This window comes from Durio zibethinus, chromosome 2 (genome assembly GCF_047325235.1).
Source record: "Durio zibethinus cultivar Kanyao isolate XHJ-2024 chromosome 2, ASM4732523v1, whole genome shotgun sequence".
Classification (NCBI taxonomy): Eukaryota; Viridiplantae; Streptophyta; class Magnoliopsida; order Malvales; family Malvaceae; genus Durio; species Durio zibethinus.
Window position 1 is genome coordinate 38849562 of NC_143163.1, and position 24783 is coordinate 38874344.

At 33.8% G+C, this 24783-nt stretch overlaps 5 protein-coding genes across 6 annotated transcripts; 3 read left to right on the forward strand and 2 right to left on the reverse strand.

Moving 5' to 3' along the window:
* The first annotated feature begins 7 nt into the window (after window positions 1–7).
* LOC111317611 (large ribosomal subunit protein eL34) lies at window positions 8–1128 on the forward strand. The gene is made up of 4 exons (XM_022920049.2): window positions 8–168; window positions 299–378; window positions 566–675; window positions 776–1128. Exons 1-4 carry the CDS (start codon window positions 90–92, stop codon window positions 867–869), a joined length of 363 nt encoding a protein of 120 aa, XP_022775784.1. The 5' UTR covers window positions 8–89; the 3' UTR covers window positions 870–1128.
* A 1108-nt stretch (window positions 1129–2236) lies between these two features.
* Window positions 2237–3777, reverse strand: LOC111317612 (protein FEZ-like). Its single transcript, XM_022920050.2, has 3 exons — window positions 3551–3777; window positions 3149–3450; window positions 2237–3059 (listed from the first exon to the last, which is right to left on the reverse strand). The coding sequence occupies exons 1-3, from the start codon at window positions 3729–3731 to the stop codon at window positions 2310–2312; spliced, it is 1233 nt and encodes a 410-aa protein (XP_022775785.2). The 5' UTR covers window positions 3732–3777; the 3' UTR covers window positions 2237–2309.
* A 2818-nt stretch (window positions 3778–6595) lies between these two features.
* Window positions 6596–10613, reverse strand: LOC111318348 (CAAX amino terminal protease family protein). Its single transcript, XM_022921145.2, has 10 exons — window positions 10150–10613; window positions 9976–10070; window positions 9786–9893; window positions 9299–9381; window positions 8867–9000; window positions 8596–8645; window positions 8385–8477; window positions 7284–7375; window positions 6990–7096; window positions 6596–6873 (listed from the first exon to the last, which is right to left on the reverse strand). The coding sequence occupies exons 1-10, from the start codon at window positions 10366–10368 to the stop codon at window positions 6832–6834; spliced, it is 1023 nt and encodes a 340-aa protein (XP_022776880.1). The 5' UTR covers window positions 10369–10613; the 3' UTR covers window positions 6596–6831.
* Window positions 10614–14373: 3760 nt separating this feature from the next.
* On the forward strand, window positions 14374–19149 carry LOC111318347 (putative methyltransferase PMT2). Its single transcript, XM_022921144.2, has 7 exons — window positions 14374–14640; window positions 14849–15507; window positions 15620–15830; window positions 15988–16282; window positions 16840–17229; window positions 17908–17985; window positions 18633–19149. Exons 2-7 carry the CDS (start codon window positions 14863–14865, stop codon window positions 18862–18864), a joined length of 1851 nt encoding a protein of 616 aa, XP_022776879.2. The 5' UTR covers window positions 14374–14640; window positions 14849–14862; the 3' UTR covers window positions 18865–19149.
* Window positions 19150–20954: 1805 nt separating this feature from the next.
* Window positions 20955–23018, forward strand: LOC111317613 (protein PHYTOCHROME KINASE SUBSTRATE 1-like). Of its 2 annotated transcripts, none has more exons than XM_022920051.2 (2): window positions 20955–21219; window positions 21312–23018. In XM_022920051.2, the coding sequence occupies exon 2, from the start codon at window positions 21337–21339 to the stop codon at window positions 22810–22812; it is 1476 nt and encodes a 491-aa protein (XP_022775786.2). In that variant the 5' UTR covers window positions 20955–21219; window positions 21312–21336; the 3' UTR covers window positions 22813–23018. The 2 variants fall into 2 exon arrangements, with proteins under 2 accessions (XP_022775786.2, XP_089599391.1); XM_089743265.1 differs by having other exon boundaries at window positions 20955–21196.
* The last annotated feature ends 1765 nt before the right edge of the window (window positions 23019–24783 follow it).

Below are 24783 nucleotides of genomic sequence, written 5' to 3' on the forward strand. Positions count from 1 at the left end.
GTGTAACATATAACCTTAAAAAACCCTTGGGAGTGAAACGCCACAAAAACCCTAGGACCAAGAAAGACCGAAACCAGAGCGGCTTCAAGATGGTTCAGCGGCTCACTTACCGCACGCGTCACAGCTACGCCACCAAATCCAACCAGCACCGCGTCGTCAAAACTCCTGGTAACTACTTCCATCTCTCTCCAACCCAGATCCGTTAATGGATTTTGGTTCTTTTGTATTCCATGGAACGGCGGTGTATGATTGATGGTGCACCCGCATGGTGGTGATTTTTCGTTTCTTGTTGGTGTAGGAGGGAAGCTTGTTTATCAGACCACAAAGAAGAGAGCCAGCGGGCCCAAATGCCCTGTTACTGGCAAGAGAATTCAAGGGGTATGTCTACTGCATTTCATTGATCTTGATCAGTGGGATCTTTTATTTGTTGATAATTTCCTTTTATATATCAGTGTTTAATGGCTTTTCAATTGAAATACAACGTGGGTATATTGAAAAAAAATTGGGTATTTTAGTTTGAGTATTGTATTCTCATTTGAGGTTAAATTTGGGCAATATTTTGTAGATTCCTCATTTGAGGCCTGCTGAGTATAAGAGGTCTAGATTGCCAAGAAACCGTAGGACTGTGAACCGTGCTTATGGTGGAGTTTTGTCTGGAAGTGCTGTGAGGGAAAGGTTTGTACATTAACACTTAAGACATCTCTGTTCTTTCTCATTTGTATTTGGTCTCATGCAGTAGTTTAAGACTTGGGTTCTTGATTGTGTCTGATTCCAGGATCATTCGTGCCTTTTTGGTGGAAGAGCAAAAGATTGTGAAGAAGGTCCTGAAGATTCAGAAGGCAAAGGAAAAGCAATCATCCAAGAGCTAGAATTTCAATTAAGATGATAGTGAATCTTGGAATAGTTGTTTGAGGTGATCAAGAACTGGATTTATGCTTTACCTTGGCTGTTTTGAATCGTGTTCTACTTCTTTCTCTTTGTCGACAAATCAACTTATGTTAAAATTTTGTTTTTGTTCGTTCACTTGTCTACCGTTCTCTGCAATTTCCTATTGAATTGGATGCTCAATGTATTCGCAGATTAGTGGTTTTTGTTATCATTATTAAACTAGTTGTATGATTGCCTCAATATGACATATGCTGTGGCCTTGTTCTTATGCGTTATAAGATGTATATACATCACCATTTCAGAAGAAAGGCGATATGTATATATATTTGTAGATTATAATCTTGGGTCCCTGATATAAATGTAGAAATTTATGTTAATAAATAAAATTATGCCACATGAATTTGTTTCTTCTAAATGCATGGGCCTACAGCTAGACATTTAAAGTTTGGGCCAAATGGAACTGAGAAGACAGCCACAGGCCACAGGCCTGAATGTAACAAATTTATGTTGGCTCAGCTGACTGATATTTTTATTGAGATTAATTTGATAAATTCATGCATGGCAATTGGCAGGTGTATCCGTAAATGATTTGGGATTTTCCCATGTTTTAACCTCATGGGCTAATAATAAAAGGCAAATGGTATTTTAATGGTCAACATTACCAGTTTGGCATTCGTTTATCAACATAAAGGAGAACCAATACACACACATTTGAGATTAATATATAGGTCCAAAACAAAAATATAAGTGAAATGATACTATTAATGTGTAATTCATAAAGCCAAGCCAATAGTTATGTGATTTATTGGTCGACTACTAAAATTTTAGTTTAAGTGATCAGAATTTAAATTTTATCAGCTTCAAATAAAAAATTAATAATTCATAACTAATCTCGTAAGGACCTAATTTTAAGTACTTTTCTTAATACCAATTTGTTATTAGAAACAGAAAATTTTGGTACAAATACTATAGGAAGAGAAATTGAGTTTATAAGTTTTTTAAGGGACATTTTGATTTATTTAATCAAGGTTCATGCCAATATTTATAAAGAAAAATAGCATTATTTGCTTCATTATATTTATTTTAATTACATGAAATACTTAATGTGACAAAATCATTGATCTTATTACTCAAATCCCACTTATGGAATTGTAAGCTTCACAATTTGTCTAATCACTACTATTTGACATATCTAATGAAATATAACTAATCAAGCTGAAATTTAATGGTCAAGTAAATATATATAAAAATATTGGTATTATTATATATATAAAATTTCCTTTCTCAAAATAATGAAATCATTTAATATGCCTAGAAAAGGATTCTACATGTTAATAAAAAAAAACAGCATATTTTTCCTAACAAGAACTTGCTGCCTAATTTCTAAACTGGGAAATGTTTTTCACAGTTTATCAATTACATCAAGTATAACACTTGGTCGAGGAAAAACTTGTTGACATCTCACTAGGACTTGAAGAATCCCAAGGCATGCTTGGCTTCCAAGCATCTCCCATACTCATAGGCAAAGGCAAACTGAAGGGAAATCCAATGGATCGAACAGCATCCCACTGATCATCAACATGGGTCACATTCAGGCTTTTAAATAGGAAATTTTCATGATCTCCATTATTGATCATGTTCCCTTGCATCTCAGGGAGCAATGTCCCTGAGAAGCCATTGCAATGATATTGTGATCCGCCACCAAAATGTACACTATCAGAGGCCTTACTGTAATTTCCAAGCATGGAAGATGACATGTTTAGCAACATAGAAGTAACATCAACTGCGGATTTTGCAGGTGATGAGATTCGATCAAGAGGTGCAAAAATAAGGCTAGTTAGGTCTCCATTAGACATGGTAGACATGGGAAGTTGAGGAGGCTTCTCTGCAGCCATCTGGGTGATGGGCTTGTAAGAAACAAAGTCTAAAGGAGAAAATGCAGCAGTAGATGTCTGTAGTAGGTCAGCTTTATGGTTAAACTGGACTGGTGATGAACTGGTTTTTGCTGTCAGGGGTATGTTTTTAGAAGAAAGTTGAGAACTGTTTGAACCTCTACTAGGCATATCATACATTGATGATGTTTCAGGTATTGGAGAAACCCACGAGTGAGAAAGAGCTCTTTGAGCTGTGGAGCTGGTTTTCTTGAATATCCTGCATATCGCCCAAGAATCCTGCAAGTTTTCAAAGAAAGATGATAAATTACAGTTGTAAAGGACGCCAGAAGTGTTTGAAAGAAGTGGTTTCTGTTTAGATTCTTTACATTGGCAGGAAGGCTTTTGTCCAAGAATCTCTTTGGTGGTGCGGAGTCAGTGAGAGAAGGTAACCTAAACTCATGCATCATCCAGTCAGTTTTCACCCCTTTGGCTGCTCTACCTTTGTAGAAAACAAGAGATTTCTTCAAGCCAATGCACTTAGTGCCTTCCAAGGAATATATGGGGCGGTCAGTTCCTGTGGCTTTCCAAAATCCTGCTCCAGTTACTCGATTAGGCCTTGCACTATTTCTGTATTTTCTGTCCCTAGGACAGTAGAAATACCACTCTTTCTCTCCCGTGGTCGCCAGCTCTTCATAGAAAAACAAACAATAACTGTTAGTTTCCATTTTACGAAAGAGTTTTAATCAAAAACTAAAACATATGCATGTATATATATAGGATTAACTTACTTGGAAGATCCCATGGATCATATTTATAGATGTCAAGTTGCTTAATCAACTCTATTGAGAGAGGCCGTTGTTGAATCTTTCTTTTGAGATAAAACCCAACAAGCTCTTCATCAGTTGGATGAAACCTGAATCCTGGAAGCAAGATTTCTTCCATTTTATCAGTATCACTTCTCTCATCCATTCTTTTCACTACTTCCCTTTATATGGAAAGAGATCCAAGCTTTCCTTTTCTTTCTTTATTCCTTTTTTTTTCTTTCTTCAGACTGAAAGTTGAATCCAAAAGCAATAGATGAAAAGTTTCTGAGGAACTATGTTAAAAACCCTAGAGGAAAACTGAAGAGCAAGAAACTTCCTGACACAAGAACAGCTTGACAATGAAGCAAACCCTAAGAAACAAGCAAACTTTAAAAAAGATATTGAACTCAAAGACACCAAGTTGAGAGTTAAGTCTCACTTAATTTGAACCCAATATATGCTTCCTGAGAAGGGGTCTGCCCCCGAAGGATCAGCCACCTTTTCTGGTGACTTTTAAAAGGAGTGTGGTGTGTTTTGCGAGGATCGCGTTGGCTCGCCAATGAACCGAATGGCGAAGGCTTCTTCTTAAAATGAAAATAAGAACAACTACCAAGAAATTAAACCCAAGTCAAGAAAATGGATTTTGCACGAGAGACTCTTACTTGTACTTTAACCAATTCAAGGGTTTGTTTAATCCAAATGGAAGAATCTCAAGGAAGCTACAAAATCAGCAACATCTGGGGATGATAACATCACTAAAAACTTGCAATTTTCAGTGCAAAATCCCATGATATTTCCTGCCTATCCTTTCAATTTCAAGTCAAGACAAAAGAAATCCCAAAATGACAGATATTTTAATGGTCTTTGGTTTGAATTATTATAAGGAAACATGGACCCGAACCAACTCCCGATACACAAAGCTGAAATATATAAATATATATATTCAAGTGCTGTCAAATTCCTATGCCAGTGTTTAAGATTAATCTAATGATATTCAGTTTTTCTCAGAATCCGAAAATTCAGTTTCTATTCCATTCCCAGAGCTTCTATTCCACTGACTTTGTCAGATTTAGTATTTTGTATATATAAAATTAATCAAGTTAAATGCTGAAATTAGTTGGGACCACTTCCCCTAACTAGGAACATAAACTAAAGGGTGCATCTCTGTTGACCAATTTTGTGAAAAGCTCACCTATCTTTCAGAGTTAGAAAATTCAAACCCCTAAAACCCAAAGCATTTGACTTTCTGGATCCTATAGCTGTAGGGCAAATTAAGACCAAAGGCTTTTAACAATTTACCTTTATTATTCTGTGATCATACTTAATTTTAAGATTTGTGAGCAGCTTGGATATACCATTTTAATATGTATTCGGAATATTCTAATAAATCTTTTAAAAAAAGCAGATAATTTCTAAAGGGTAATCAAAAAAGAAAAAGAAAATTATGTCTTAGATGAAAAATTACCTTGTGCCTTCTCATCAAGGCTTTCTACTTGATTAGATTTAGCGGTTCATCAAGCCTATAGGCATAAGCCTTGTAATTTTTTAATGAAAAAACAAGGTACGTTGTATACATGATAGCACATATCAATAAGAATGTCACATTTTTTTTTTCAATTACTTGAGAATAAAAGATTTAATGTATTGATTTAGCGACTAAGCAAAACTTGAATCCAGACCCTCGAACTTCCTTGGAAAAGAAGATACGAGGATTATTGTAGAACCAAATGAACATTGTTTTAGCTGATAGACATACTGCATCATTATTATCTCTAATACAATACAATTTACATGCATGGTTTATGTTAAATAAATATACAAGCTGAATGAAGTCTATATGTTTTGAGGGGCAAAAGTCAATTTTAATTACTCAAATCTCCTTTGATCGTGCGGGCTTTGGAAAACCAAGCACTATAGAATTCCTCAATATTGTTGCTTTTTGGTAATGGCGATTAAGTGAAAACTAAAATCAAGTTTGCCTGTAGAATCCGAGCTTGGAATCCAATTTTCTCGTACTTAAGAACTTTGTAAAAAATTGTCTACTAATTGGCTGACAAGTTTAGTACCAAGAATTTAATGGGGTTGAGTTCACTGAGTAAAATGCCAAACTCGGGACTCCAAATTCAGTGAAACACCCCATATCTAGCCCTCGGTTGGAACCCATTTTGTCTGTTCCTTGACCTAGGGCTTGCATCCCAACCATAACTTATTTTTTAAAAAATTGAGTCAAACTCTTCAAACCCAGGCTTCTATGCCTCTTTCTACGTGAAACATTAACCCCACTTAATTACAATCGTGTAAGTGGAAAGCCCACTTTTGTTAAAAAAAACAATTCAAATCCAATTGCTTTTCTTGTTCATCAAATCCAAATCCAATCTAAATGGGTTTTCTTTTCTCTTTATGAAGTTCATTTATCAATCTTCTTGGAGCCCATTTTTCCATTGAAGAAGAATCCAATCCCAAGCCTTGACTTTGCAATATTCGTTATTCAACTAGGCAGTTCTACTATTACCTTGCTTTCGCCCTTATCTTTGAAGTCATGTTAGTTTATCATTGTTTTGGCCCATTTCAAATCTCCCATCGACTTGTCCTTGAGATTGTTAAAAATCCGAAAAACAGAATGGTAGAAACAAACTAAAATGAGTAGTTGAAGAAGAAATAGGGATAAAGATAAATGATCTATTATTACATGAAAGCATTCCAAAGATCAAAGTAGGTAGCACGTGAGCTGTATCTTGTCCTAACGAAATGGCTTATCTTGGTTTCTAAGACATCTTAGTCAGATGTTGCTGTGAATGTAAGCAAATTATTGATCTTCACCTTACGGTTCTATAAAAAAATTACGAGTTTTGCTCAAAGATGGAAGTTTGTATCGCACTAATGTTAAGGGTCCAAATCACCATCATTCAATTTCTTGATGCAATGTCTGAGCTTGTCTGAGCAAATTAACCTGCATTTTATAGGCTCCATAAGCTCGTCTTTGTCAAAGTTAGACAATTCTCTACGGTTCTAAAATGCGTGCAGTTCTGCTGAAGAATCTAAGCTCATACTATTCTTTTGCTTGCAAGTTAACTGATCAACTTTACACATGCATATGATTTCAACTTGTGCCGCTTTGGCTGATTTATTACACTGACGCTAAAAATCAAATTTTGAAGTATACAGACTGCCATATAACAAGCAAACCGGCAGAAAGCTCCATTATCCATGCCATCAGCAGGTAGAAAAACTCATCAGATCAACAGGAAGGAAACTTCTGAACTTAATCAGGTTGCCTGTAACAATTCCTTGATATCATACCCTTGCAACTGCACACGCACAAAACCAGGAGATAAATTAGTTTCGTGAATCTACATTTGCCTGCGGCATTCAAGGATACCAAGTCAAAATCAAGGTCACCAAGCAATTTATAATCCGTGGTTACCTGAAGAAACGTAAGAAGCAAAATCACTCCAGAGTTCCAGAAAGCGTGGATTGTGATAGGAGTCACCAGATTGCGAGTTTGAGCATATGAAAATCCCAAAGCAGTCCCTACATAGACCGTGAAGTCTGTCAGTTTCAACTAGATATGTGATGTCCACTGAAAAATCTACATAATTTGATATTCAGATATATCTTTATGGATTGTGATGTTTGAATGTGATTGTAAAGGGTTAACTCAAATGATAATTGTTTTTAACAAATCCTCCACCTAGTAGTTTACAGTGTCATATATTACCTAGCACAAATAGCTGGGGAAACTCTCCAGGAGTGAGATGTGCAAGTGCAAATACAGCGGCACTGATAATTACAGAAACTGGTGTAGGAACCCTGAACACAGAATTTGGGAAAACGTTAAACCAACTTGTGAATTAAATGAGAATCTATAACAAGCTTAAATACTAAGTCTCCAATGCAATAAACCAATTCAAAAATATCATTTTATAAACAAAACTTTCAAGCAAGAAGAAAAAAGATAGAACAGTGTTTACAAAGAAAAAGGGGAACTAAAGAATGAATAGCACTTAGAAAATTAACGTATAGACAGCTCATTATCTTGAAATTAACAACTCTGATATGCTTAATGAAGCCCTTTTTTCAGACTATTTAGATTTAATTCTACAAATCCTTTAAATGGCCACATCTACCCTTTGGTAATTGACATTTCTTTCTCACTTTCTCAATACACCTTTTTCCCGAGTTCCCCTGGCCTTTATAGAGCCACAAATTGGGGCCATATTATGCCTATTACTGAAGCCATTTCTCTTCGTGAATAATAAAATAATATCATAGTTCTATTTACTTTCCGGATTTGCAAAGGCTGCAACTTCAGAGTCTTATTCAATGCATTCATTTCTATTGTATTCATCTATGTTTCATCCCTTTTGGTTGCATACCTGTTATACTATTCTTATATATTAGTACAGCAATTCTTAACAAGATGCAGTTTATGTCATAAAATGTGCCAGGCAATCTATTTGTTCAGCAAATAACCCCCTGTTTTTGATATATATGTTCAGTCATGAATTCATCATAAAATCACTTCCTGTGCTTCCACTAGCTACCCCTAATTATATTTCCCGTTATCATCTATTTTCTAATAACTGATTTCTGTATCAGCAATTTGTTTTACAGGGTGAATCGCATCTTTGAATGTGAGGATATACGAGTTTTCTGGACAAAGAAAATGCTTTAAGTTTTCAAAAATTTTTCCATTCTCAACACAAAAAAAAAAAGAATGTTAGAATTAGGATAGTTGACCATGTTCACATGTTTCATTATGGCAACACAACCAAAAGAGCTTCATATAATCTATTAAGACACAGATAAGTAAAAGTACCACTTTGTCAGGGATGTCATAAAAAACCCTCGAAACAGTGTCTCCTCAAGAAGTGGAGCCAGAACACCTGTAATGCCCACCAAGCAAGCAGTGCTACAATAGATATCAACATGATCAATTCAACTTGAATTCCACTTATAGCGAAAAGCATGATACTCAGAACTTATAAGCTACATATCATTCTAACCAATTTTAACTCCTATGTAAGTACCTGATACTTGAGGATCCAATTAATGGAAGCAAGCGAACTAGAGCATCAGTCTGAAAAAAGAGCTCTAGAAGTCAAGAAAGAATTCATACATGCCAGAAAGCACATAAGTTAACTGTGATTGCAGCTCTAACAAGATAGTAACCACTTTAAAGTCCACAGAGTGCAAGGTCAGCTAGCTCATTCTCCGAAATTTAAAAATCAAAGCAAACACAAGTTGGAGTCCACTTGATTATCGTTTGTTAATAACAAATAGTTCCAAATTATTTCTAACCTCTCTTTGCGTGTCCTCACCACGAAACAAGGACATAGCAGGCCCTGTTAAAGCAATAGCAACAATAGCAGCAACAAGACCAATCACTGCCCACAGGAGCCATCCTTTCTTTAGATTGAAAGGATCCCTCAAATCTGAATGAGTATAACACAATATCAGATTGAAAATCTGGATACAGAATTCAGACATTATCAGTCAAGTTTGGCTTTAGATTTTTCATTTTTAAATCTACAATTTGCATCAAGATAAAATTTTCAATTTTAACATCGAAACATTCAAAAAACATCAGCCTTCATGTAAATGCACATGTAACCTAAAAGACTAAAAGAATGAGAGAATGCCAATTCTCAATGAGGCCTAACTAAATAACACAAAATTTTGATTAGGTGCATAAAGGATTAAAGCAATTAAGAGGTTTTGCATGATGGATACCATAACGAAATAGGTCTTCAGGAAGCGGTTGAAAGGTGTTGGCTATACCATACAAAACTCCAAGTACAACTATAGTTGTAATGCTGCCAAAACAATAACAAACAAGAATTAGACCCAATTTTACCTTAAAAATAAGCCCCACAATGTAATTCCAGGGGCTCATACTCAAAAACCACTGAAAGAAAATCTGCATACAATATAATCTGTACCTACAACGTGACAGAAAGTCAGAAACCGAAAAAGTAAAAATTAATAAAGTAAGTTCTACACATTTGTTCTATGAGGAGAATCTAAGTTTCAGCATAGCTTATTTGTAAAATCCAGTAAAGACTGGCACTTAGAACACAATGTAAATAATCAGCAGTTGCCTACTTGGCAAAATTAAACTGGAGATTCCAGTAACTATTAATTTCAAAATATTTTTGGATCCATCTATAATTAGAACTTCAATGCAATGATGCTAACATATAAGGATAGTGATGCATACCTTTGATCCACAAATAGTATCTCAGCCTTCTCGTCCAAACTTAGTTCTTCAATATGAAGTCCTAGATAAGGTATAGCTGCTGTCTCTATCAATCCTGTCAAAATAAAACTGCCTGGGAAATTTCAATTTCATTCTCAACCAAATAAGCCAGACAAACCATTTATAAATAATAACCCAAAATGAAACCCACCCTAATCCACAGGCAAGTGAAGTTAATGAAACTGTTTGCCACTCCCAGGGAACCTCCCATCGCTTGAGTATTGGCCACTCCAATTCAGGCTCTTCCTGGGATTCAAGAAAAGCAAAATTATAGTTTTACAAGTTTCGGGCAAGTAGTAAAAAGATTTGGGAACCAATATTTTACCTTGTCTTGGACATTGGGATTGTCTTTTCCAGCATTGAAGAAGCAAAGTGGAAGCAGTCTTCTCCGAGGAAGCGGAGTTAACCTCGTAGCTTTAGGGAACCTTAATGAAAGAGGGTTTGGTTTGTTGAGAAGAATGGCTGCGCGAGTTTGTTTGGCTAAGGTTTTGGGCGAAACAGAGAGAAAGCATTGAGCTACACTCGTAATCAACGTCGCAACCATTCTTTGTTTTGATTGAGTTTAGGATTTCAAGCAGAGGCGCAGAAATCAGGTGAACTCTTGCAAAGTAGCGGATAAGGCTATTGGTTCCGTTTAACAGGTTATTGTAACTTACAAGATTAGAAAAGGAGAAAATTGTAAAATAAGCCCTTGAGTTTCCTAAATTATGATTTGGTACACAGAGCTTCACTTCTAATCTTCCATAGCTCTACCGCCTCTACAGCACCATTTGTTTCCCATTAATCGTTGAAGATGTTATGGACAAATTTTTTTTTTTAATAAAATGAAAAAGCAATACTTGATTTCTAATACTATAGAAGTCATAATTTTATTTTTTTAACACTTAATCTCAAGTTAATTAATATCATAGTACTTGCTGGTCCACGAAAATTAATTCAAATTGTAAAGAAAAACTTTTTTTCTTTTTCGATTAAGGTTTAATATTTGTGAAAAATATTTTAAAAATAAAATTCCAAATACATTAATACAAATAAATTTCGAATATTAAATTAAACCCAAATGAAATATCTTATTGTTGATTGCATTGCATGTAAATGATAAGGCAATTTCCCTTGTTACCAAAGGATGAAGAAAGTGGAAATTAATTAATTATCATAAAATCAATTTTTTTTTTTAATTTAGTGAAAAAAAGAGAGTGATGGTTTCATGGATACATGGCTGTCGGTTTGAATATATCCAGAATGCACATGAAATCTGGAGGCTTTTCACGTGAAGAACACATAAGTCATTTGAATGCCACCAATCATAATACTGGCTAGCCACTTTCCAGATATGGATTTTGTACCTTTATATTCGCACTAAAATTTAAACAAAATAACTTTAGGACTTGGAAGAAAAATTGAGAGTAAAGTCAAGTGCCTTCGTCTTAAATACTAGTGCTAGTATTAATTAGCTAATTTGAGTAGTTTTTTCGTTAGTTTTTCTTTCACTTGGGATGGAAATAACAAATTGCACTGCCATTTATAGTTCCATTGGAATCATTTGTTTCTTATTTATCTCATATATATATATATATATATAAACCTACCATTCTAACATCATGTAAGCAACATTGCAAGCTAGAAATTTCAACGTGATAGGGCCAATTCTTGAACGTGGATGCAATAAAATAATAGAGTTGATTTTTGATATCAATAAAGTATAAGTGTTAATGTATGAGTTGAATTTGTGCAGAGTTCATATTTGATATTAATAATTTATATATTTATTTAAATTTAATTTGATTTAAAATTTTAAATTTTAAATTTGTTTTAAATTTAATTTAAATTAAAAAATAAATATTAAACTCACCCAATAAACTTATTTTATATTATGAAAATTAAAAAAATGTGATTAAATTAAATTTAATAGGATTATATTTAATTTATATATATATATATATATATAAATAAAAAATTTATATATATGAATTCGAACTAATTGAGTTTAAGTTTTAATTTTTTTTAAGATCCTATTTAAAATTTAAAAATTATATTTAAATTTATTTAATAAATTTTAAATTTTTATTCAAATTCTTTCAAATTTTGAATAAATTTTTATGGAATTGGCGGCTCTTCCCTATTGCCTTTCTACCTACCAAACGGAATTTTTTTTTTTATAATTTTCTTTCTCATTTTATAAATAAATATAAGTCGAGGTGATCTATGAATTAATTGGATTTTATTCAATAATATAGAAAATCAGGTTAGGATTCAAAGAAGTATTAAATTAATATTTTATGATTGCATTGTTATATATAAATATAAAATAGTAGTAATTTTTATCTATGAAGTTGTGTTAGTGAGACCGAAATATTGGTTATGTCGGTGCTCTAAAGTTTGGTATGATCTCATATTAAAAAGTAATAGTACTACATAATACATAAAACATTATAATTTATCTTAAAAGTTTTATGTTCCAATCCTAAAATAAAATTGAGATCAAAATTTATGAGAAAACTTATTAGCAAGATTCAAATCAAAATTTATAAAAAAAAAAAAATTCAATTTTTATCTGTTTATATATTTAACAAAGATATTGGAGATTTTTTTTTGAGTTATAATAAAATTAATATTAAGTATGATACTTAAGCATTTGCTTTAATATAAATAAATATATTTATAGTCGTATTTTAATTCTCTCTCTTATAACATATCTGTTTAGCAAAAATGAAAAAAAAAAAAAATCCTTCTAATTTAGAGGGGAAATTATATATATATATATATATTTTGGCCATTGAAGTGAAGTTGTATTAATTAAAATATAAAAAACATAGCCATAACCTCATAACCGTAAGCTTCATAAATGTTTCTTTTTTTTTTACGAAAATTAAAGAATGATGCATTTTTAGATTTGAAATTTCTTTATCATGAAAAACAACATAACTATCGATTAAAAGAAGTGAATCCAATATCATTGTTTATTTATTTATTTGTAGAAAATGAAATCCAATTACAATAAGCAATTAGCTTAACTCTTGATGCTCCTTTGATGTATGATTGGTTTTAAAAGATATAGGTTCAGTGCCAAAAACTTATATATGGTTTAGAAACTCATCTCAATCCTTTTTTTTGTTTCACTATTTAGAAATAAATTGGTTCATAAATAAACATTTATAGCAAGAGATGAAGAAATGAAAACATTACTCTGAAAATCCAAAAAATTGTGAACTCAAATAAGATGGCAATTGTGTCGGTGGTCCAACCATAATGTTGCAAATGTCCCAAAACCTTATTTTTGCAATGTGAATGTCCCAAAAAAAATCCAATTACATGTCATGTATTAATAAACAGTTAATCTCTAAGGCCAAAAAGCTTAAAAAAATAAATATGATAATTTTAAATATAATATAATGATATGATACAAGAATAATATAAAAAATTATATATAAATTTAAAGTAATCATGTTTTATGTCTTAATCGTATTAATACGATTAAGACATAACATTATTTATGTTATATTTGTGTCATGTAATAATAATATGTTTAAGATACAATATTATTAATACAAGTATATATAACATACAAATTATAAAAATTATTTTAATTTATTTTTAGTTAAATTAATAATCATATTTATTATATTATTTTAGTGTTTAAAAAGATTATAAATATTTAATTTTTAAATACTTTTTTATTTAAATATTAATATAAATGATATATTTTTTTAAATAAATAAATTAATCGTATTTAATCGTATTATTTGTGTCTAATCATGTTAATTATATCATATTATTTATTTGTGTTAAATAAATTAATTTTAAACATATTAATTATATTTTTTGTAACATTTATAATAAATATTTTATATTTTTATTTTAATTATTTATATTATTTAAATATTATATCAAAATTATTAATATTATATTCAAAATTATATTTAATATAAAATACACACGACAATATAATTTATCAGTTCTTTTAAAAAAAAAAAAAGCTAGAAATCAACTAAAATCATCTTCCCACTTCCCTACCATTTAGTTACTTCAAATCTTTGCATAGATTTAAGCCTTTGACAAACCAAACCAGTTCCCAAGCTTCCATTGTTCGCAACGATGTCTTGTCACACTTCTGTCGCGATTGAACTGCCTCCACGATATTTTTTGATCTTTTAGATCCACTCCGTCCGATGCATTTTACTTGAGCACCGACGGTCCATAGCTGCTGTCCGACTTTGATCATAATCATCATCAATCAGCGCCGATTTCAACGTAGATCTTAGATCTTCCTCTTTTTGGGGGCCCACCAAAATTTTCAGTCAATTCCTTACCTTTCTTGGCGCGTGGTGCCCCACCCGGCTGCCCAATGCGCACTACGCACCCCGTTTTAAGACTCTTTGTAGAAAACGCGGAGTCGTTTTAATAAAAAAGACGAAGAAGAATATAAGCCAGATTTAAAATAAAAAAAAAATCAACCAAAATTCCGATACGACATACAAAGAAAGAGAAAGACGTGCGTTTTCGAAATTTTAGAAGCTTTTATCGCAATCCCCGTTGATAAAGGGACTTCATAGAGCACAAATTTTTTGTGCTTCAATTTTTTTTTTCTGTTTTTGTTTTGCCCGTTCCGTTCGCTCCTTCTTCTTCTTCTTCCATGATGCTATAACTGAAAGAGCTTAGGGTTTTCACTTTTTCAGTGTCTTATTGACACGTCTTCTTCTCTTCGAAGCTCTGAAAATCTCCACTTCTCTTATCATCATTAAAAAAAAATCAAAATTGATTTTTTTTTTTTAATTTTGACATCTTGAACCACTGATTTCGTCTATTGATGCGATTGGTAAGTCATCTGACATTACTTTTCTTTTGAATCATAATGATTTTATTTTTTGTGATTTTTTTGAAGGAATTTACTAAAATGAGCTCTTAGCTAGTTGAGTAAAATTAAGGTTAAATCAACTGATCTTTGTTTCTGATAATTAGATCCTTAACATTTTACTCTCTTTCATATTTTAATTGACCTAAATGTTGGAATTTGTTAATTGCAGGTTATTATTTGAAAATGGCACTGAAACCGAATTCAGCTGAGGGTAGAACTAGGAGTTCAATTCAAATATTTATTGTTTTTGGATTATGTTGTTTTTTCTACATATTAGGAGCATGGCAAAGAAGTGGTTTTGGAAAGGGTGATAGTATAGCTTTAGAAATGACTAAACATGGTGCGGATTGCAACATCGTCCCAACCTTAAACTTCGAAACCCATCACGCCGGTGAAGTTGGGAACGTGGATGAATCCGAAAAGCCCAAATCTTTCGACCCATGTCCTCCTCGTTACGTTGATTACACGCCTTGTCAAGATCAAAAGCGTGCCATGACTTTCCCTAGGAACAACATGATTTATCGTGAGAGACATTGTCCGATAGAGGAAGAGAAGTTGCATTGTCTTGTTCCTGCGCCTAAAGGATATGTGACCCCGTTTCCTTGGCCTAAGAGTCGGGATTATGTACCTTATGCTAATGCCCCGTATAAGGCCTTGACGGTTGAGAAGGCTATTCAGAATTGGATCCAATATGAGGGTAATGTGTTTAGGTTCCCTGGTGGAGGAACGCAGTTTCCACAAGGGGCGGAAAAGTATATTGATCAGCTTGCTTCCGTGATACCAATTACTAATGGGACGGTTAGGACTGCACTCGATACCGGTTGTGGGGTATGTTATGCTATTGAAAGTTTTTCAGTTGATCTGTTTATTTGTACTGGCGGAATGTGTATCTTTATGATCCATGAAGGTACTGAATCTCACAATTGGTTATTTTGTATAGGTTGCAAGTTTGGGTGCATACCTTTGGAGTAGAAATGTTATTGCCATGTCGTTTGCACCGAGAGATTCACATGAAGCACAGGTTCAATTTGCTCTTGAAAGAGGTGTACCTGCTGTTATTGGTGTTCTTGGGACCATAAAGATGCCATATCCATCTAGAGCTTTCGATATGGCACACTGTTCGCGATGCTTGATTCCATGGGGAGCAAATGGTGAGTCATATGTTGAAATAGAGTGTTTCCTATATTTAAGCACAAAACATTTTGGTACTCTAAGTAGATTTTCTCTGATTCGGCATTCTTTTAGCGAAGATTCTTTGTAGAAGAAGTTCAGTGATTGATGCATCATTATTGATTTGCCTATTTGCAGATGGAATATACTTGAAGGAGGTTGATCGTGTTCTTAGACCTGGTGGCTACTGGGTACTTTCAGGTCCACCAATCAATTGGAGGAACAGTTATAAATCATGGCAGCGTCCCAAGGAGGAACTTGAGGAGGAACAACAAAAGATTGAGGACACTGCCAAACTTCTTTGCTGGGACAAGAAGCATGAGAAGGGTGAAATTGCCATTTGGCAAAAGAGAGTCAATGATGATTCTTGTCATCGTGGACAAGATGATTCTCAAGCTAGTTTCTGCAAAGCTGGAGAGGCTAATGATGTCTGGTATGAGCTGTGCCTGCAATCTTTATATCATACAGTTTGCAATGGAAACAATATTTTATGTCCTTATTAAGTGACTAGCAGGAAAACATCTGGAATTAGTAAAAATGCAGTGAAGTTTGCATCTGCCCTGGAAGCATGTGAAGCTTGGGTGTGGATTAGCTTCAAACCAGTTCATGCATATGATAGTTATTCTTGTCAATTGTAATAGAAATGCCTTAACCATGCAAACATTAAAAGTTGGAACCTGCATTGCATGTATCATCAGTGGAGCCTATATTTTCAGGTCTAGTAGTTTAGCAATTTCATTAAGCCTTATAAACTAACTGCACTGATTCTCGTCTTCTGTTCTTAAGCAATCCTTTGATGCATACGTGGAATCTGAAACCTATAAGTTTCAGGGTTACTATCTTGCATTTCATTCGGGGTTTTTAAACCAATTTCAGATATATTTTTACATTTTATGTCGCTTGAGCATAAAGCTGGATTACAGTAATTTAATTAATTTTAGATCTTAAATTTCATTTTATTTATTCATCATCTCTTCTGGTGGTTGCTAGGTACAAGAAAATGGATGCATGCATTACTCCATATCCAGAAGTTAGTAGTGCTGATGAAATTGCTGGTGGAGAACTGAAGCCATTCCCTGAGAGGCTATATGCAATCCCTCCTAGAATTGCTAGTGGAAGTGTTCCTGGGGTTTCTGTTGAGACATACCAAGAGGACAACCATAAGTGGAAGAAGCATGTAAGTGCTTATAACAAAATCAATAGACTTATTGACTCTGGGAGGTATCGCAATATTTTGGATATGAATGCTGGGTTGGGAGGATTTGCTGCAGCCCTTGACTCTCCCAAATTATGGGTTATGAATGTCATGCCCACCATAGCAGAGAAAGACACCCTGGGTGTCATATATGAGCAAGGATTAATTGGCATCTATCATGACTGGTATGGCTTACTAAACTTTTGGCTTTATTTGTAGTTGGTGCTGTTCTGAAGTGTTTTTTTTGGTTATACTACTGTGAATATGCTAATATTGGTTTTGCGACACTTCCTTTTAACTTCCCTTTTAATGGCTCTATAATGTCTGTTAAATTCTTTCCTAATATCAAAGCAACAAACAAATTAAGTGCCTCTTACAACCCTTAATAATGATTGAGATAAATCCATAGTTCGTAGGACTTCTAATATCTGGAGTTGCCTATAGGCTATAAAGATGAAACTAAAAGAATATCTTATTATCATATTGTAGACTTTATCTACTTGCCAGAAACAGACTGCTCTGCTTAGTGATTTGCCTGGCTATGTTATGCTATTTTCTATGGTTCTTGCTTAGTTCTTACTCATCTTTTGATGCTTTGAAAATTAATAAATGATTTTGTCTGTCTATCTTTAATATTAGAAATGTAGGCAATATTCTTTCAGCTATGAGAAAGTTTTTAGGTAAAGAGAGAAAGAGAGATGAAAAAAATGAAGTTAAGTTGCATATATATATTTATATTTTCGAAACATGGGAGAGAACAGAGAAAAGAAAGAAGAGCACAATTTAAGTTAGATAAGAAACTAGCTTAATATGTTGGCATATATTATTGAACTTGTTCTTTTTCTTGTCTTTTGCTGGTTCAGGTGTGAGGCTTTCTCCACATATCCAAGGACATATGATCTCATTCATGCCAATGTTCTTTTCAGTCTGTACAAGGACAAGTAAGTATCCATGGTTAAATGTGCATGCTATTACTTTTGAGCAGTCTAATATATGTACAATTCATGTTCTTTTTACTAGTACTTGTTCTTTTCACTTGTCAGTAATGATGGGTGCAAGTTTACTTTCAGATGCATGATTTGTTATACCATGTGTGAACTTTGTTTATTCTCTGCAAATAAAACATGAGTTTAGTTCTCATGCTCCTGCTCTATTTAACTGCATTTTATTGTAATTGTCACATTTGGTGTGCAACTACTTATTTCTTAACGTAAAACTCCTATTTTTGCATGCAAACAGCTACACCTACACTCTGGTCTTTTCTGATATAGCAATTTAATACCTATATCAGCTAGTATAAAAGTTTTTAGAGTAACTTGTGGTGCAGTTGTTTTATGTATTTTTTTTTTCAAAGATACTTGTCTAAATGCTAAATATCCTTTTTTTAGCAAAAGCTAGAAATATCTTTATCATTACCATTCTCAAGGGTTTAATAAATGATGCATCAGCATTCTCAAGGGTTTAATAAATTCACCAACATGAAATTCACTAATTACCTGTTCTTTGGTCTGAGCACACCATTGTTAGAGCTTTTTGGCATTCTATTTCTTATCTGTAGAACTTCATATATTTAATTGAATGTTTGCAGATGTAATCTGGAAGACATTTTATTGGAAATGGACCGAATTTTGCGTCCAGAAGGTGCGGTAATATTCCGTGATGAAGTTGATGTTCTAATTAAAGTGAAGAAGATAACAGCAGGAATGAGATGGGACACTAAGATGGTTGACCATGAAGATGGTCCTTTAGTTCCTGAGAAGATATTGGTTGCTGTTAAGCAATATTGGGTTGTAGGTGGAAACACAACATCCACGCAGTGAGCGGCAGAGGAGTGCAAACTTGAAACCTTGGCATGAACTAAGCCTGGCATTGCTCTCTGTTACACTAAGTTTGTGACATCAATCGATTACTTCCCTGCCTGAAAATTTTGGCTGCAAGATTGGTTCGGTCTAAGGAGGCCAGTTACACGATTCCAGTAAATTAAGTATCGACTAGACTATCCTCATTTGTATTAATTTATGAACAGACAGCTACAAAGGTATGATTATTGAATTTAGGCATTATTATTGTTTGGTTGCATAATATTAGCTCAAAAAGTTGATGCATATTCTGACTCTCAATGAGTCGTCAAGTTTCTTTCTGAGCTATCATTTGACTCTCAGGAGATGGATGGTAATTGGTATGAACTTTATTAGTTGATTTGATGAGAAGATTATAACTTTGCTACTCAGATAGAAATGGTGCATTGGCTGAATTTGACTAGTTGAGATGTGTAGTGATATTGGAGGGGGGGGGGGGGGGGGGGGAGGTATGGTTTCATTTGCGGTAAATGTTGTGTGGACACAACCAAACGTAAATGCAGAAAGCAACAAAAAGGGCACTAAGCGTATATTTATGATGAAGACGATTGTGAGGAAAGGGAAAAGTTAGTTAGCACTGAATTGAATTTGTAGGGACTCAGCATAAATACGATGTGTACGTGCTGAATTCCTTCACTCAATTCCAATATAATTCTCTTGCACATATGACAGAAACAAGTTGGATTCTATCTTATAACTCATCAAATTACCATCCCTGCCAAGTGCCAAACTAAAAAAGCAAAAATTTATTATCGTAAAATCGAATATTTCACTTATAAATTTAAATTTATTTTCATCATTCGTTGTTGGTAATTTTTTTATAAATTATTTATAAATTTAATATAAAATTTGAAATCTGTGATATACCTTGATCTTCAAATGAATTAATTTAATCTCATTTAAATTTTGCTGGTCAAAAAAAGAAAAAAGAAAAAAATTGCTATCTTTGTGGTCTAAAACTTTATTACCTTGTCACTGTTTATCAGGACTTTTAACCCATCAATTATCTTATTCCCGACATAACGATGCTGATGGACGTAAGAGGCAAAAACATTGCAAAAATCTTGTGGGTGATATGTATTCGTATCGTGACTTCATAATTCGTTCTACCGAATCTCTAAACATTTTGTATTTTTGGTTATGGGAACAAAGTTTGGGATTGGTTTTTGGTTTTTTCCATTTAGACTATTTTAGAAAAAAAGTGTTTTTTTATAATTGAAATTATTAAAATTAAAATTTTGATTTATTTTAATGTAATTTTAAAAATAAAATTTATGATTGCGTGTAATTTATAACATTATTAATATAATAAAATATTAAAAAATTTATGAAACTCATAAGTATTCAATTTGAATCGTGTATTGATTCGAACTTTTCACACATTTTTTGAATTACTAAATGATTAAAGTTAAGACTTAATATAACAATTTTGAAACTGATTGCATAGGTAGGAATCATACCCATTAAATTTTCCTAAAATGAAATGATATCCGACATGGTTTGATATTTGAATTTGGCAAAGTCCTTAGCCAAAACTAAAAATCTTCATGTGATCAACATGTCGGGATGATTCGACATATAAATCCAAGCAAAAATTCAAGCTTATATTTGTATCCACAAATGTTCACAAAATCTATTAAAAAAAAAAGAGAACACTGTTCCTACATTTTGGCAGCCATAAATATACATGTTTTTTTTTACTATTCAATAGGTATTCATTTAATTCAAAGTTTAAATTAGTTTGCCTGATCTGTCCATAATTTATAAGTTTCAAGATGAAATTTTGATTATGATATTATTTATGTAAAATCATATTTAACTTATTAAATACTATTTATTTTAATTTAAAAATCTTATAATTTTATCTCATAAAATATCTCGTAAATTTAAATTTAAATTTATATATTATAATAAAATTTTAAAAATTTTCGATATGAAATTAAGATATAACAATTAATTCATAGAGAAATTTATTCTTGAGTTTACGTAAGCCCACAAGCATATGGCCCTACGCCTTTTAACATCTTTTATATGTTTTAAGCCTACTTATAGTTCTTACAGATAGGACTATTTTCTCAAAGAGCCAAGCTGCCTGGAAGAAGCCTCTCAACTCGAGTCTCTCTTCTTTTTAATTAATTTCTTTTCTCAGCTAATTTCGGCCTTTGATTTCATATAAAAAGTAGTATGTATGTCCCTTCTTTTTTAGTGTTTGTTTCGGCTTGGTTGCTTTAATTGCATCTTGGGCCTCCCTCAAACTAAGATTCTAGGTGTCTTCAGAGGAAACTTGTACTTGGTATATTCTTCTCCTAGTCCCAGGTTTGGTCTTTTTCGTTTTCTTTTTGTTGTTTTGTGCATCTTGTTTGTGTTTTTTTTGGGTCATTTTCTCTCTTTCATTTGTTTTTGTGCAGCAAATATTCTGTCTGAATATCGAAGATGGCTATCGTAACATTAACATCAAGTTACCACACAAACCTCTCACAAACATTGCCCTTTGAGAAAAGCAATAGCAGCCCTCGTGATGCTTCTTTCTCTACTCAACTGGGCGGTGCTGAGGAAAACTATGTGAGAACGCTTTCAGAGTCAAGCCTAGACCTCAGCCACAAGATCGCCAACCAAGATGAACATCGTTATTCAGGAAGGAAGAAAGAAGAAGATGGAGAAATTGGGGTATTTGGAGCTGAAAAATACTTCAATGGAGGGATAGACGTGGATAGTCCAAGAATAACCAAAATAGATGCAAAGAAGCTCGAATGTGTGAAAGATGAAGGAGTCAATCTAGAGCCAATCAAGCCTGTAATGCATCAGGCAACTCCTAGTGTTCGTTCTGAATCAAGCTGGAACAGCCAAAATGCATTACTCCAGAGTGTTACGAGAAATCCTCCGAGGGCAAAACCTAGTAAGGTGAATGGAAAGAGTTTTCTTTCTGGTCTGGCTGGTTGCAAATGCTATTGTTCTGATAGGAATTCTGTTGATACTGAAGAAGTACAAGTTGGTGAAATAAGTTTCAAGAGACCTGCTAATGGGGAGGTAGTTAAAGGCAAGCAAAATAAAACAGCTGCAGCCAGTAAGGCCAGTTTAGATCAGGTCAATAAACCACCGGCAGAGCCCTGGATCAAGGAAGACCTTTTCACTTTCCCAACTATGAATTCTACTGTGGGGATTCGGCCTCTTAAAGTGCCTTTGCAAGGAGAGGTAGATGAAATCGGACGGAAATCACTAGAGGTTTTTGGCTCTCCTGTATTTGAACGGAGAAACAAGTCTTTGAACCTTCACAGGAGGCTAAAAATGTTATCTTGGGATGCAACTCCAAAAGTAGATCAAGAAACTGAAAATTCGAAAGGTAACTACAATGATACAGAGAGTGATGCAAGTTCAGACTTGTTTGAGATAGAAAGCCTCACAGGGAAAGCCAATTCCTTTCTTGCGAGACGAGCATCTGATGCAGCATCTGGCTGTGTCACCCCAACAACTTGTTATGCACCAAGTGAGGCCAGTATAGAATGGAGTGTGGTCACTGCGAGCGCAGCAGATTTCTCAGTGATGTCTGATTATGAGGAGCTAAGGCCATCAATAACTTTATCAAGTCCAACAAAATCATTTTTGACAACCACCAATGCCAAAACTGAAAACAACAAAGAGTTTCAGAGTCGCCGTTCCAGTGGTCTCTTGGGATGTAATAGCCAGAAAACTGTTAAAGTTGCTGGAGATGCACACATAACAAATGAGAAGACAGGTTTTGACCCAAGAATGCGCCGTGTGTCTGACTCCTACATGCCTGCCACAAGATTTCTAGCTGAGACTAAACTTGCCAGTGCTTTTGAACCTACACAAACACCACGGATTCTTGCCACTCGTTCCCTTCCCCACTCGCATTCGCTAGGAGCTTCACATCTCTTGTATATTCAGTAGCTTGGGATAGCTTGGCGCTGGAGTTTATTTTAGTTATGTTTTAGTACAACTTGTGATGAAAAATTTTACTACTGTGTCTCTATAGTGGTTCGTAGTAGCGTTGAATTCCATAAAATGATCTTAATTATTTGGAAAGTTAATCCAAAAAATCGCAGGGCCATTTATTTTCCAGATGAATATACATATATGAACTCGAAATGCATGGATTCTGGAGAGTGAAGATAACTGTTATTGCAGCCAGATATATGGGTCCATGGAGCTTTCCTCATTTGCCCTGGCAGTTCCAAGTTACTTTTGGCTTCCCTTCACTTCTATGGCAAAATTAGAGACTTACAAGCCTATTTGCTCATCTAATTTTCTTAAAGCTAGATCAGATCAATGATCAAGACCATAACTAACAATCTTTCCACCTTTATTATAAAGTGCTATGACCTGGACTTTCAATAATTGGATCTCCTGTGCTTTTGTCGATATTTTCTGCGAGGACCTGACTCAGCAGATTAAAAGAGAGCTCTAAGCTTGAATTATACAAGTACTTCGATTACCACCACAAAAGTGAGAAAAATGCAAACAATTTAACTTCTATTTGATTCCATTCTATTCATGTTTAATATCCTTCACAACCCTAATGAAACTTTTTCATAGCTTATAATTTATCAGAGTAAAAGCTGTCAAATTAATTGCTGTTATATTCATAAATATGGTTTAGTGGATAAGCTCTTCGATTCCAGCTATGAAACAGTGAACTTTCAAAGCAGGAATGAGACATTAAAATCACAATTTGTCACTCCCAGCTATCTGTGAAGGAGGAGCGTAATTAATTCGGCAGCCACCTTGGTCCACAATATTCACATTCACTTTCCTAGAAATTCACATAAGATTCCTGTCGTGTCCATCAAAGGGAATGAACAAAAAAAAATTATACCTACTGCTGTAACCAAAATCCTTAGTTAAACAGTATGAATAATAAGAATAAACAAGCATAAGGATTGCTTTAGATGGTGAAGTCTTGGCAACCTTCTGTTGACATTAGTTTGATCACAGTTAAAACCAAATGCAGTGAAGTTACTCTGTATACATGAGAAGGTAGGTTAAAGCTGTGAAAACACAATGCAATTCCTTTAAAAAGTGTCCATCTGAGACAATGATGAGAGCAAGGTAATGAGTAATGACTTTGATGAATTAAAAATCATGCCAAGAAACCAAAATTTCACTGTCATTGCCCCTAGGGACCATCAAGGAATAACAGTAGAAGGGTTATTCATGTGCATAGGGAGATCAAGAAATGAATTGGAAAAGCAAAGGTAGATGTGACATAAATGCAACAGATCAAGAAATATGACTGGAGAACATAATGCTGAAAGAAACTTATTTTGTGGTCACAATTTAAAAGACAGCACAGCAAGAAGTCTGCTGTGAGATTATTCGGATTGTGGGAATGTGTATGACGTTGATTAGGCATCTACTGCACTGAAAATCTCGTCATAAGAACTGTGACTTTCAGTTGGACCACTCTGAAGGGAATGGCATTTAAAACTCAAATTAGGGTAGGCTTCTGCTCAAATAAATAGTCTTCTTATGTGGGGAAGAGGATGAGGCTGAAGGACCAAAAAAGGGAATTTTTATGAAAGAAATGGACCAAATCACTCTACAATCGTACATCTGTTGGCCATCCAAACACATAAAAGGTATGTTGGTTCTTAATGAAAAGGTGAAACGGACAGAATGGTCCCTCATCTATGCTTCACATTTTGACCGACAGTGGGCAATAATCTCTTTTAAAACTCTAATCGACTAATCCTGGAAAGGAGTTTTACATTATTTGGCTGTAATTACCATTGTCATTGACTATACAAGAGAGTTTATAAGGTTAATTTGATAATGATAACTAATCTACAACAAGATATAAACCTAAACATGTAGAATTTAATTCATTTGTTTGGAGAAAACTTTCTCCGGAAACACAAAAGA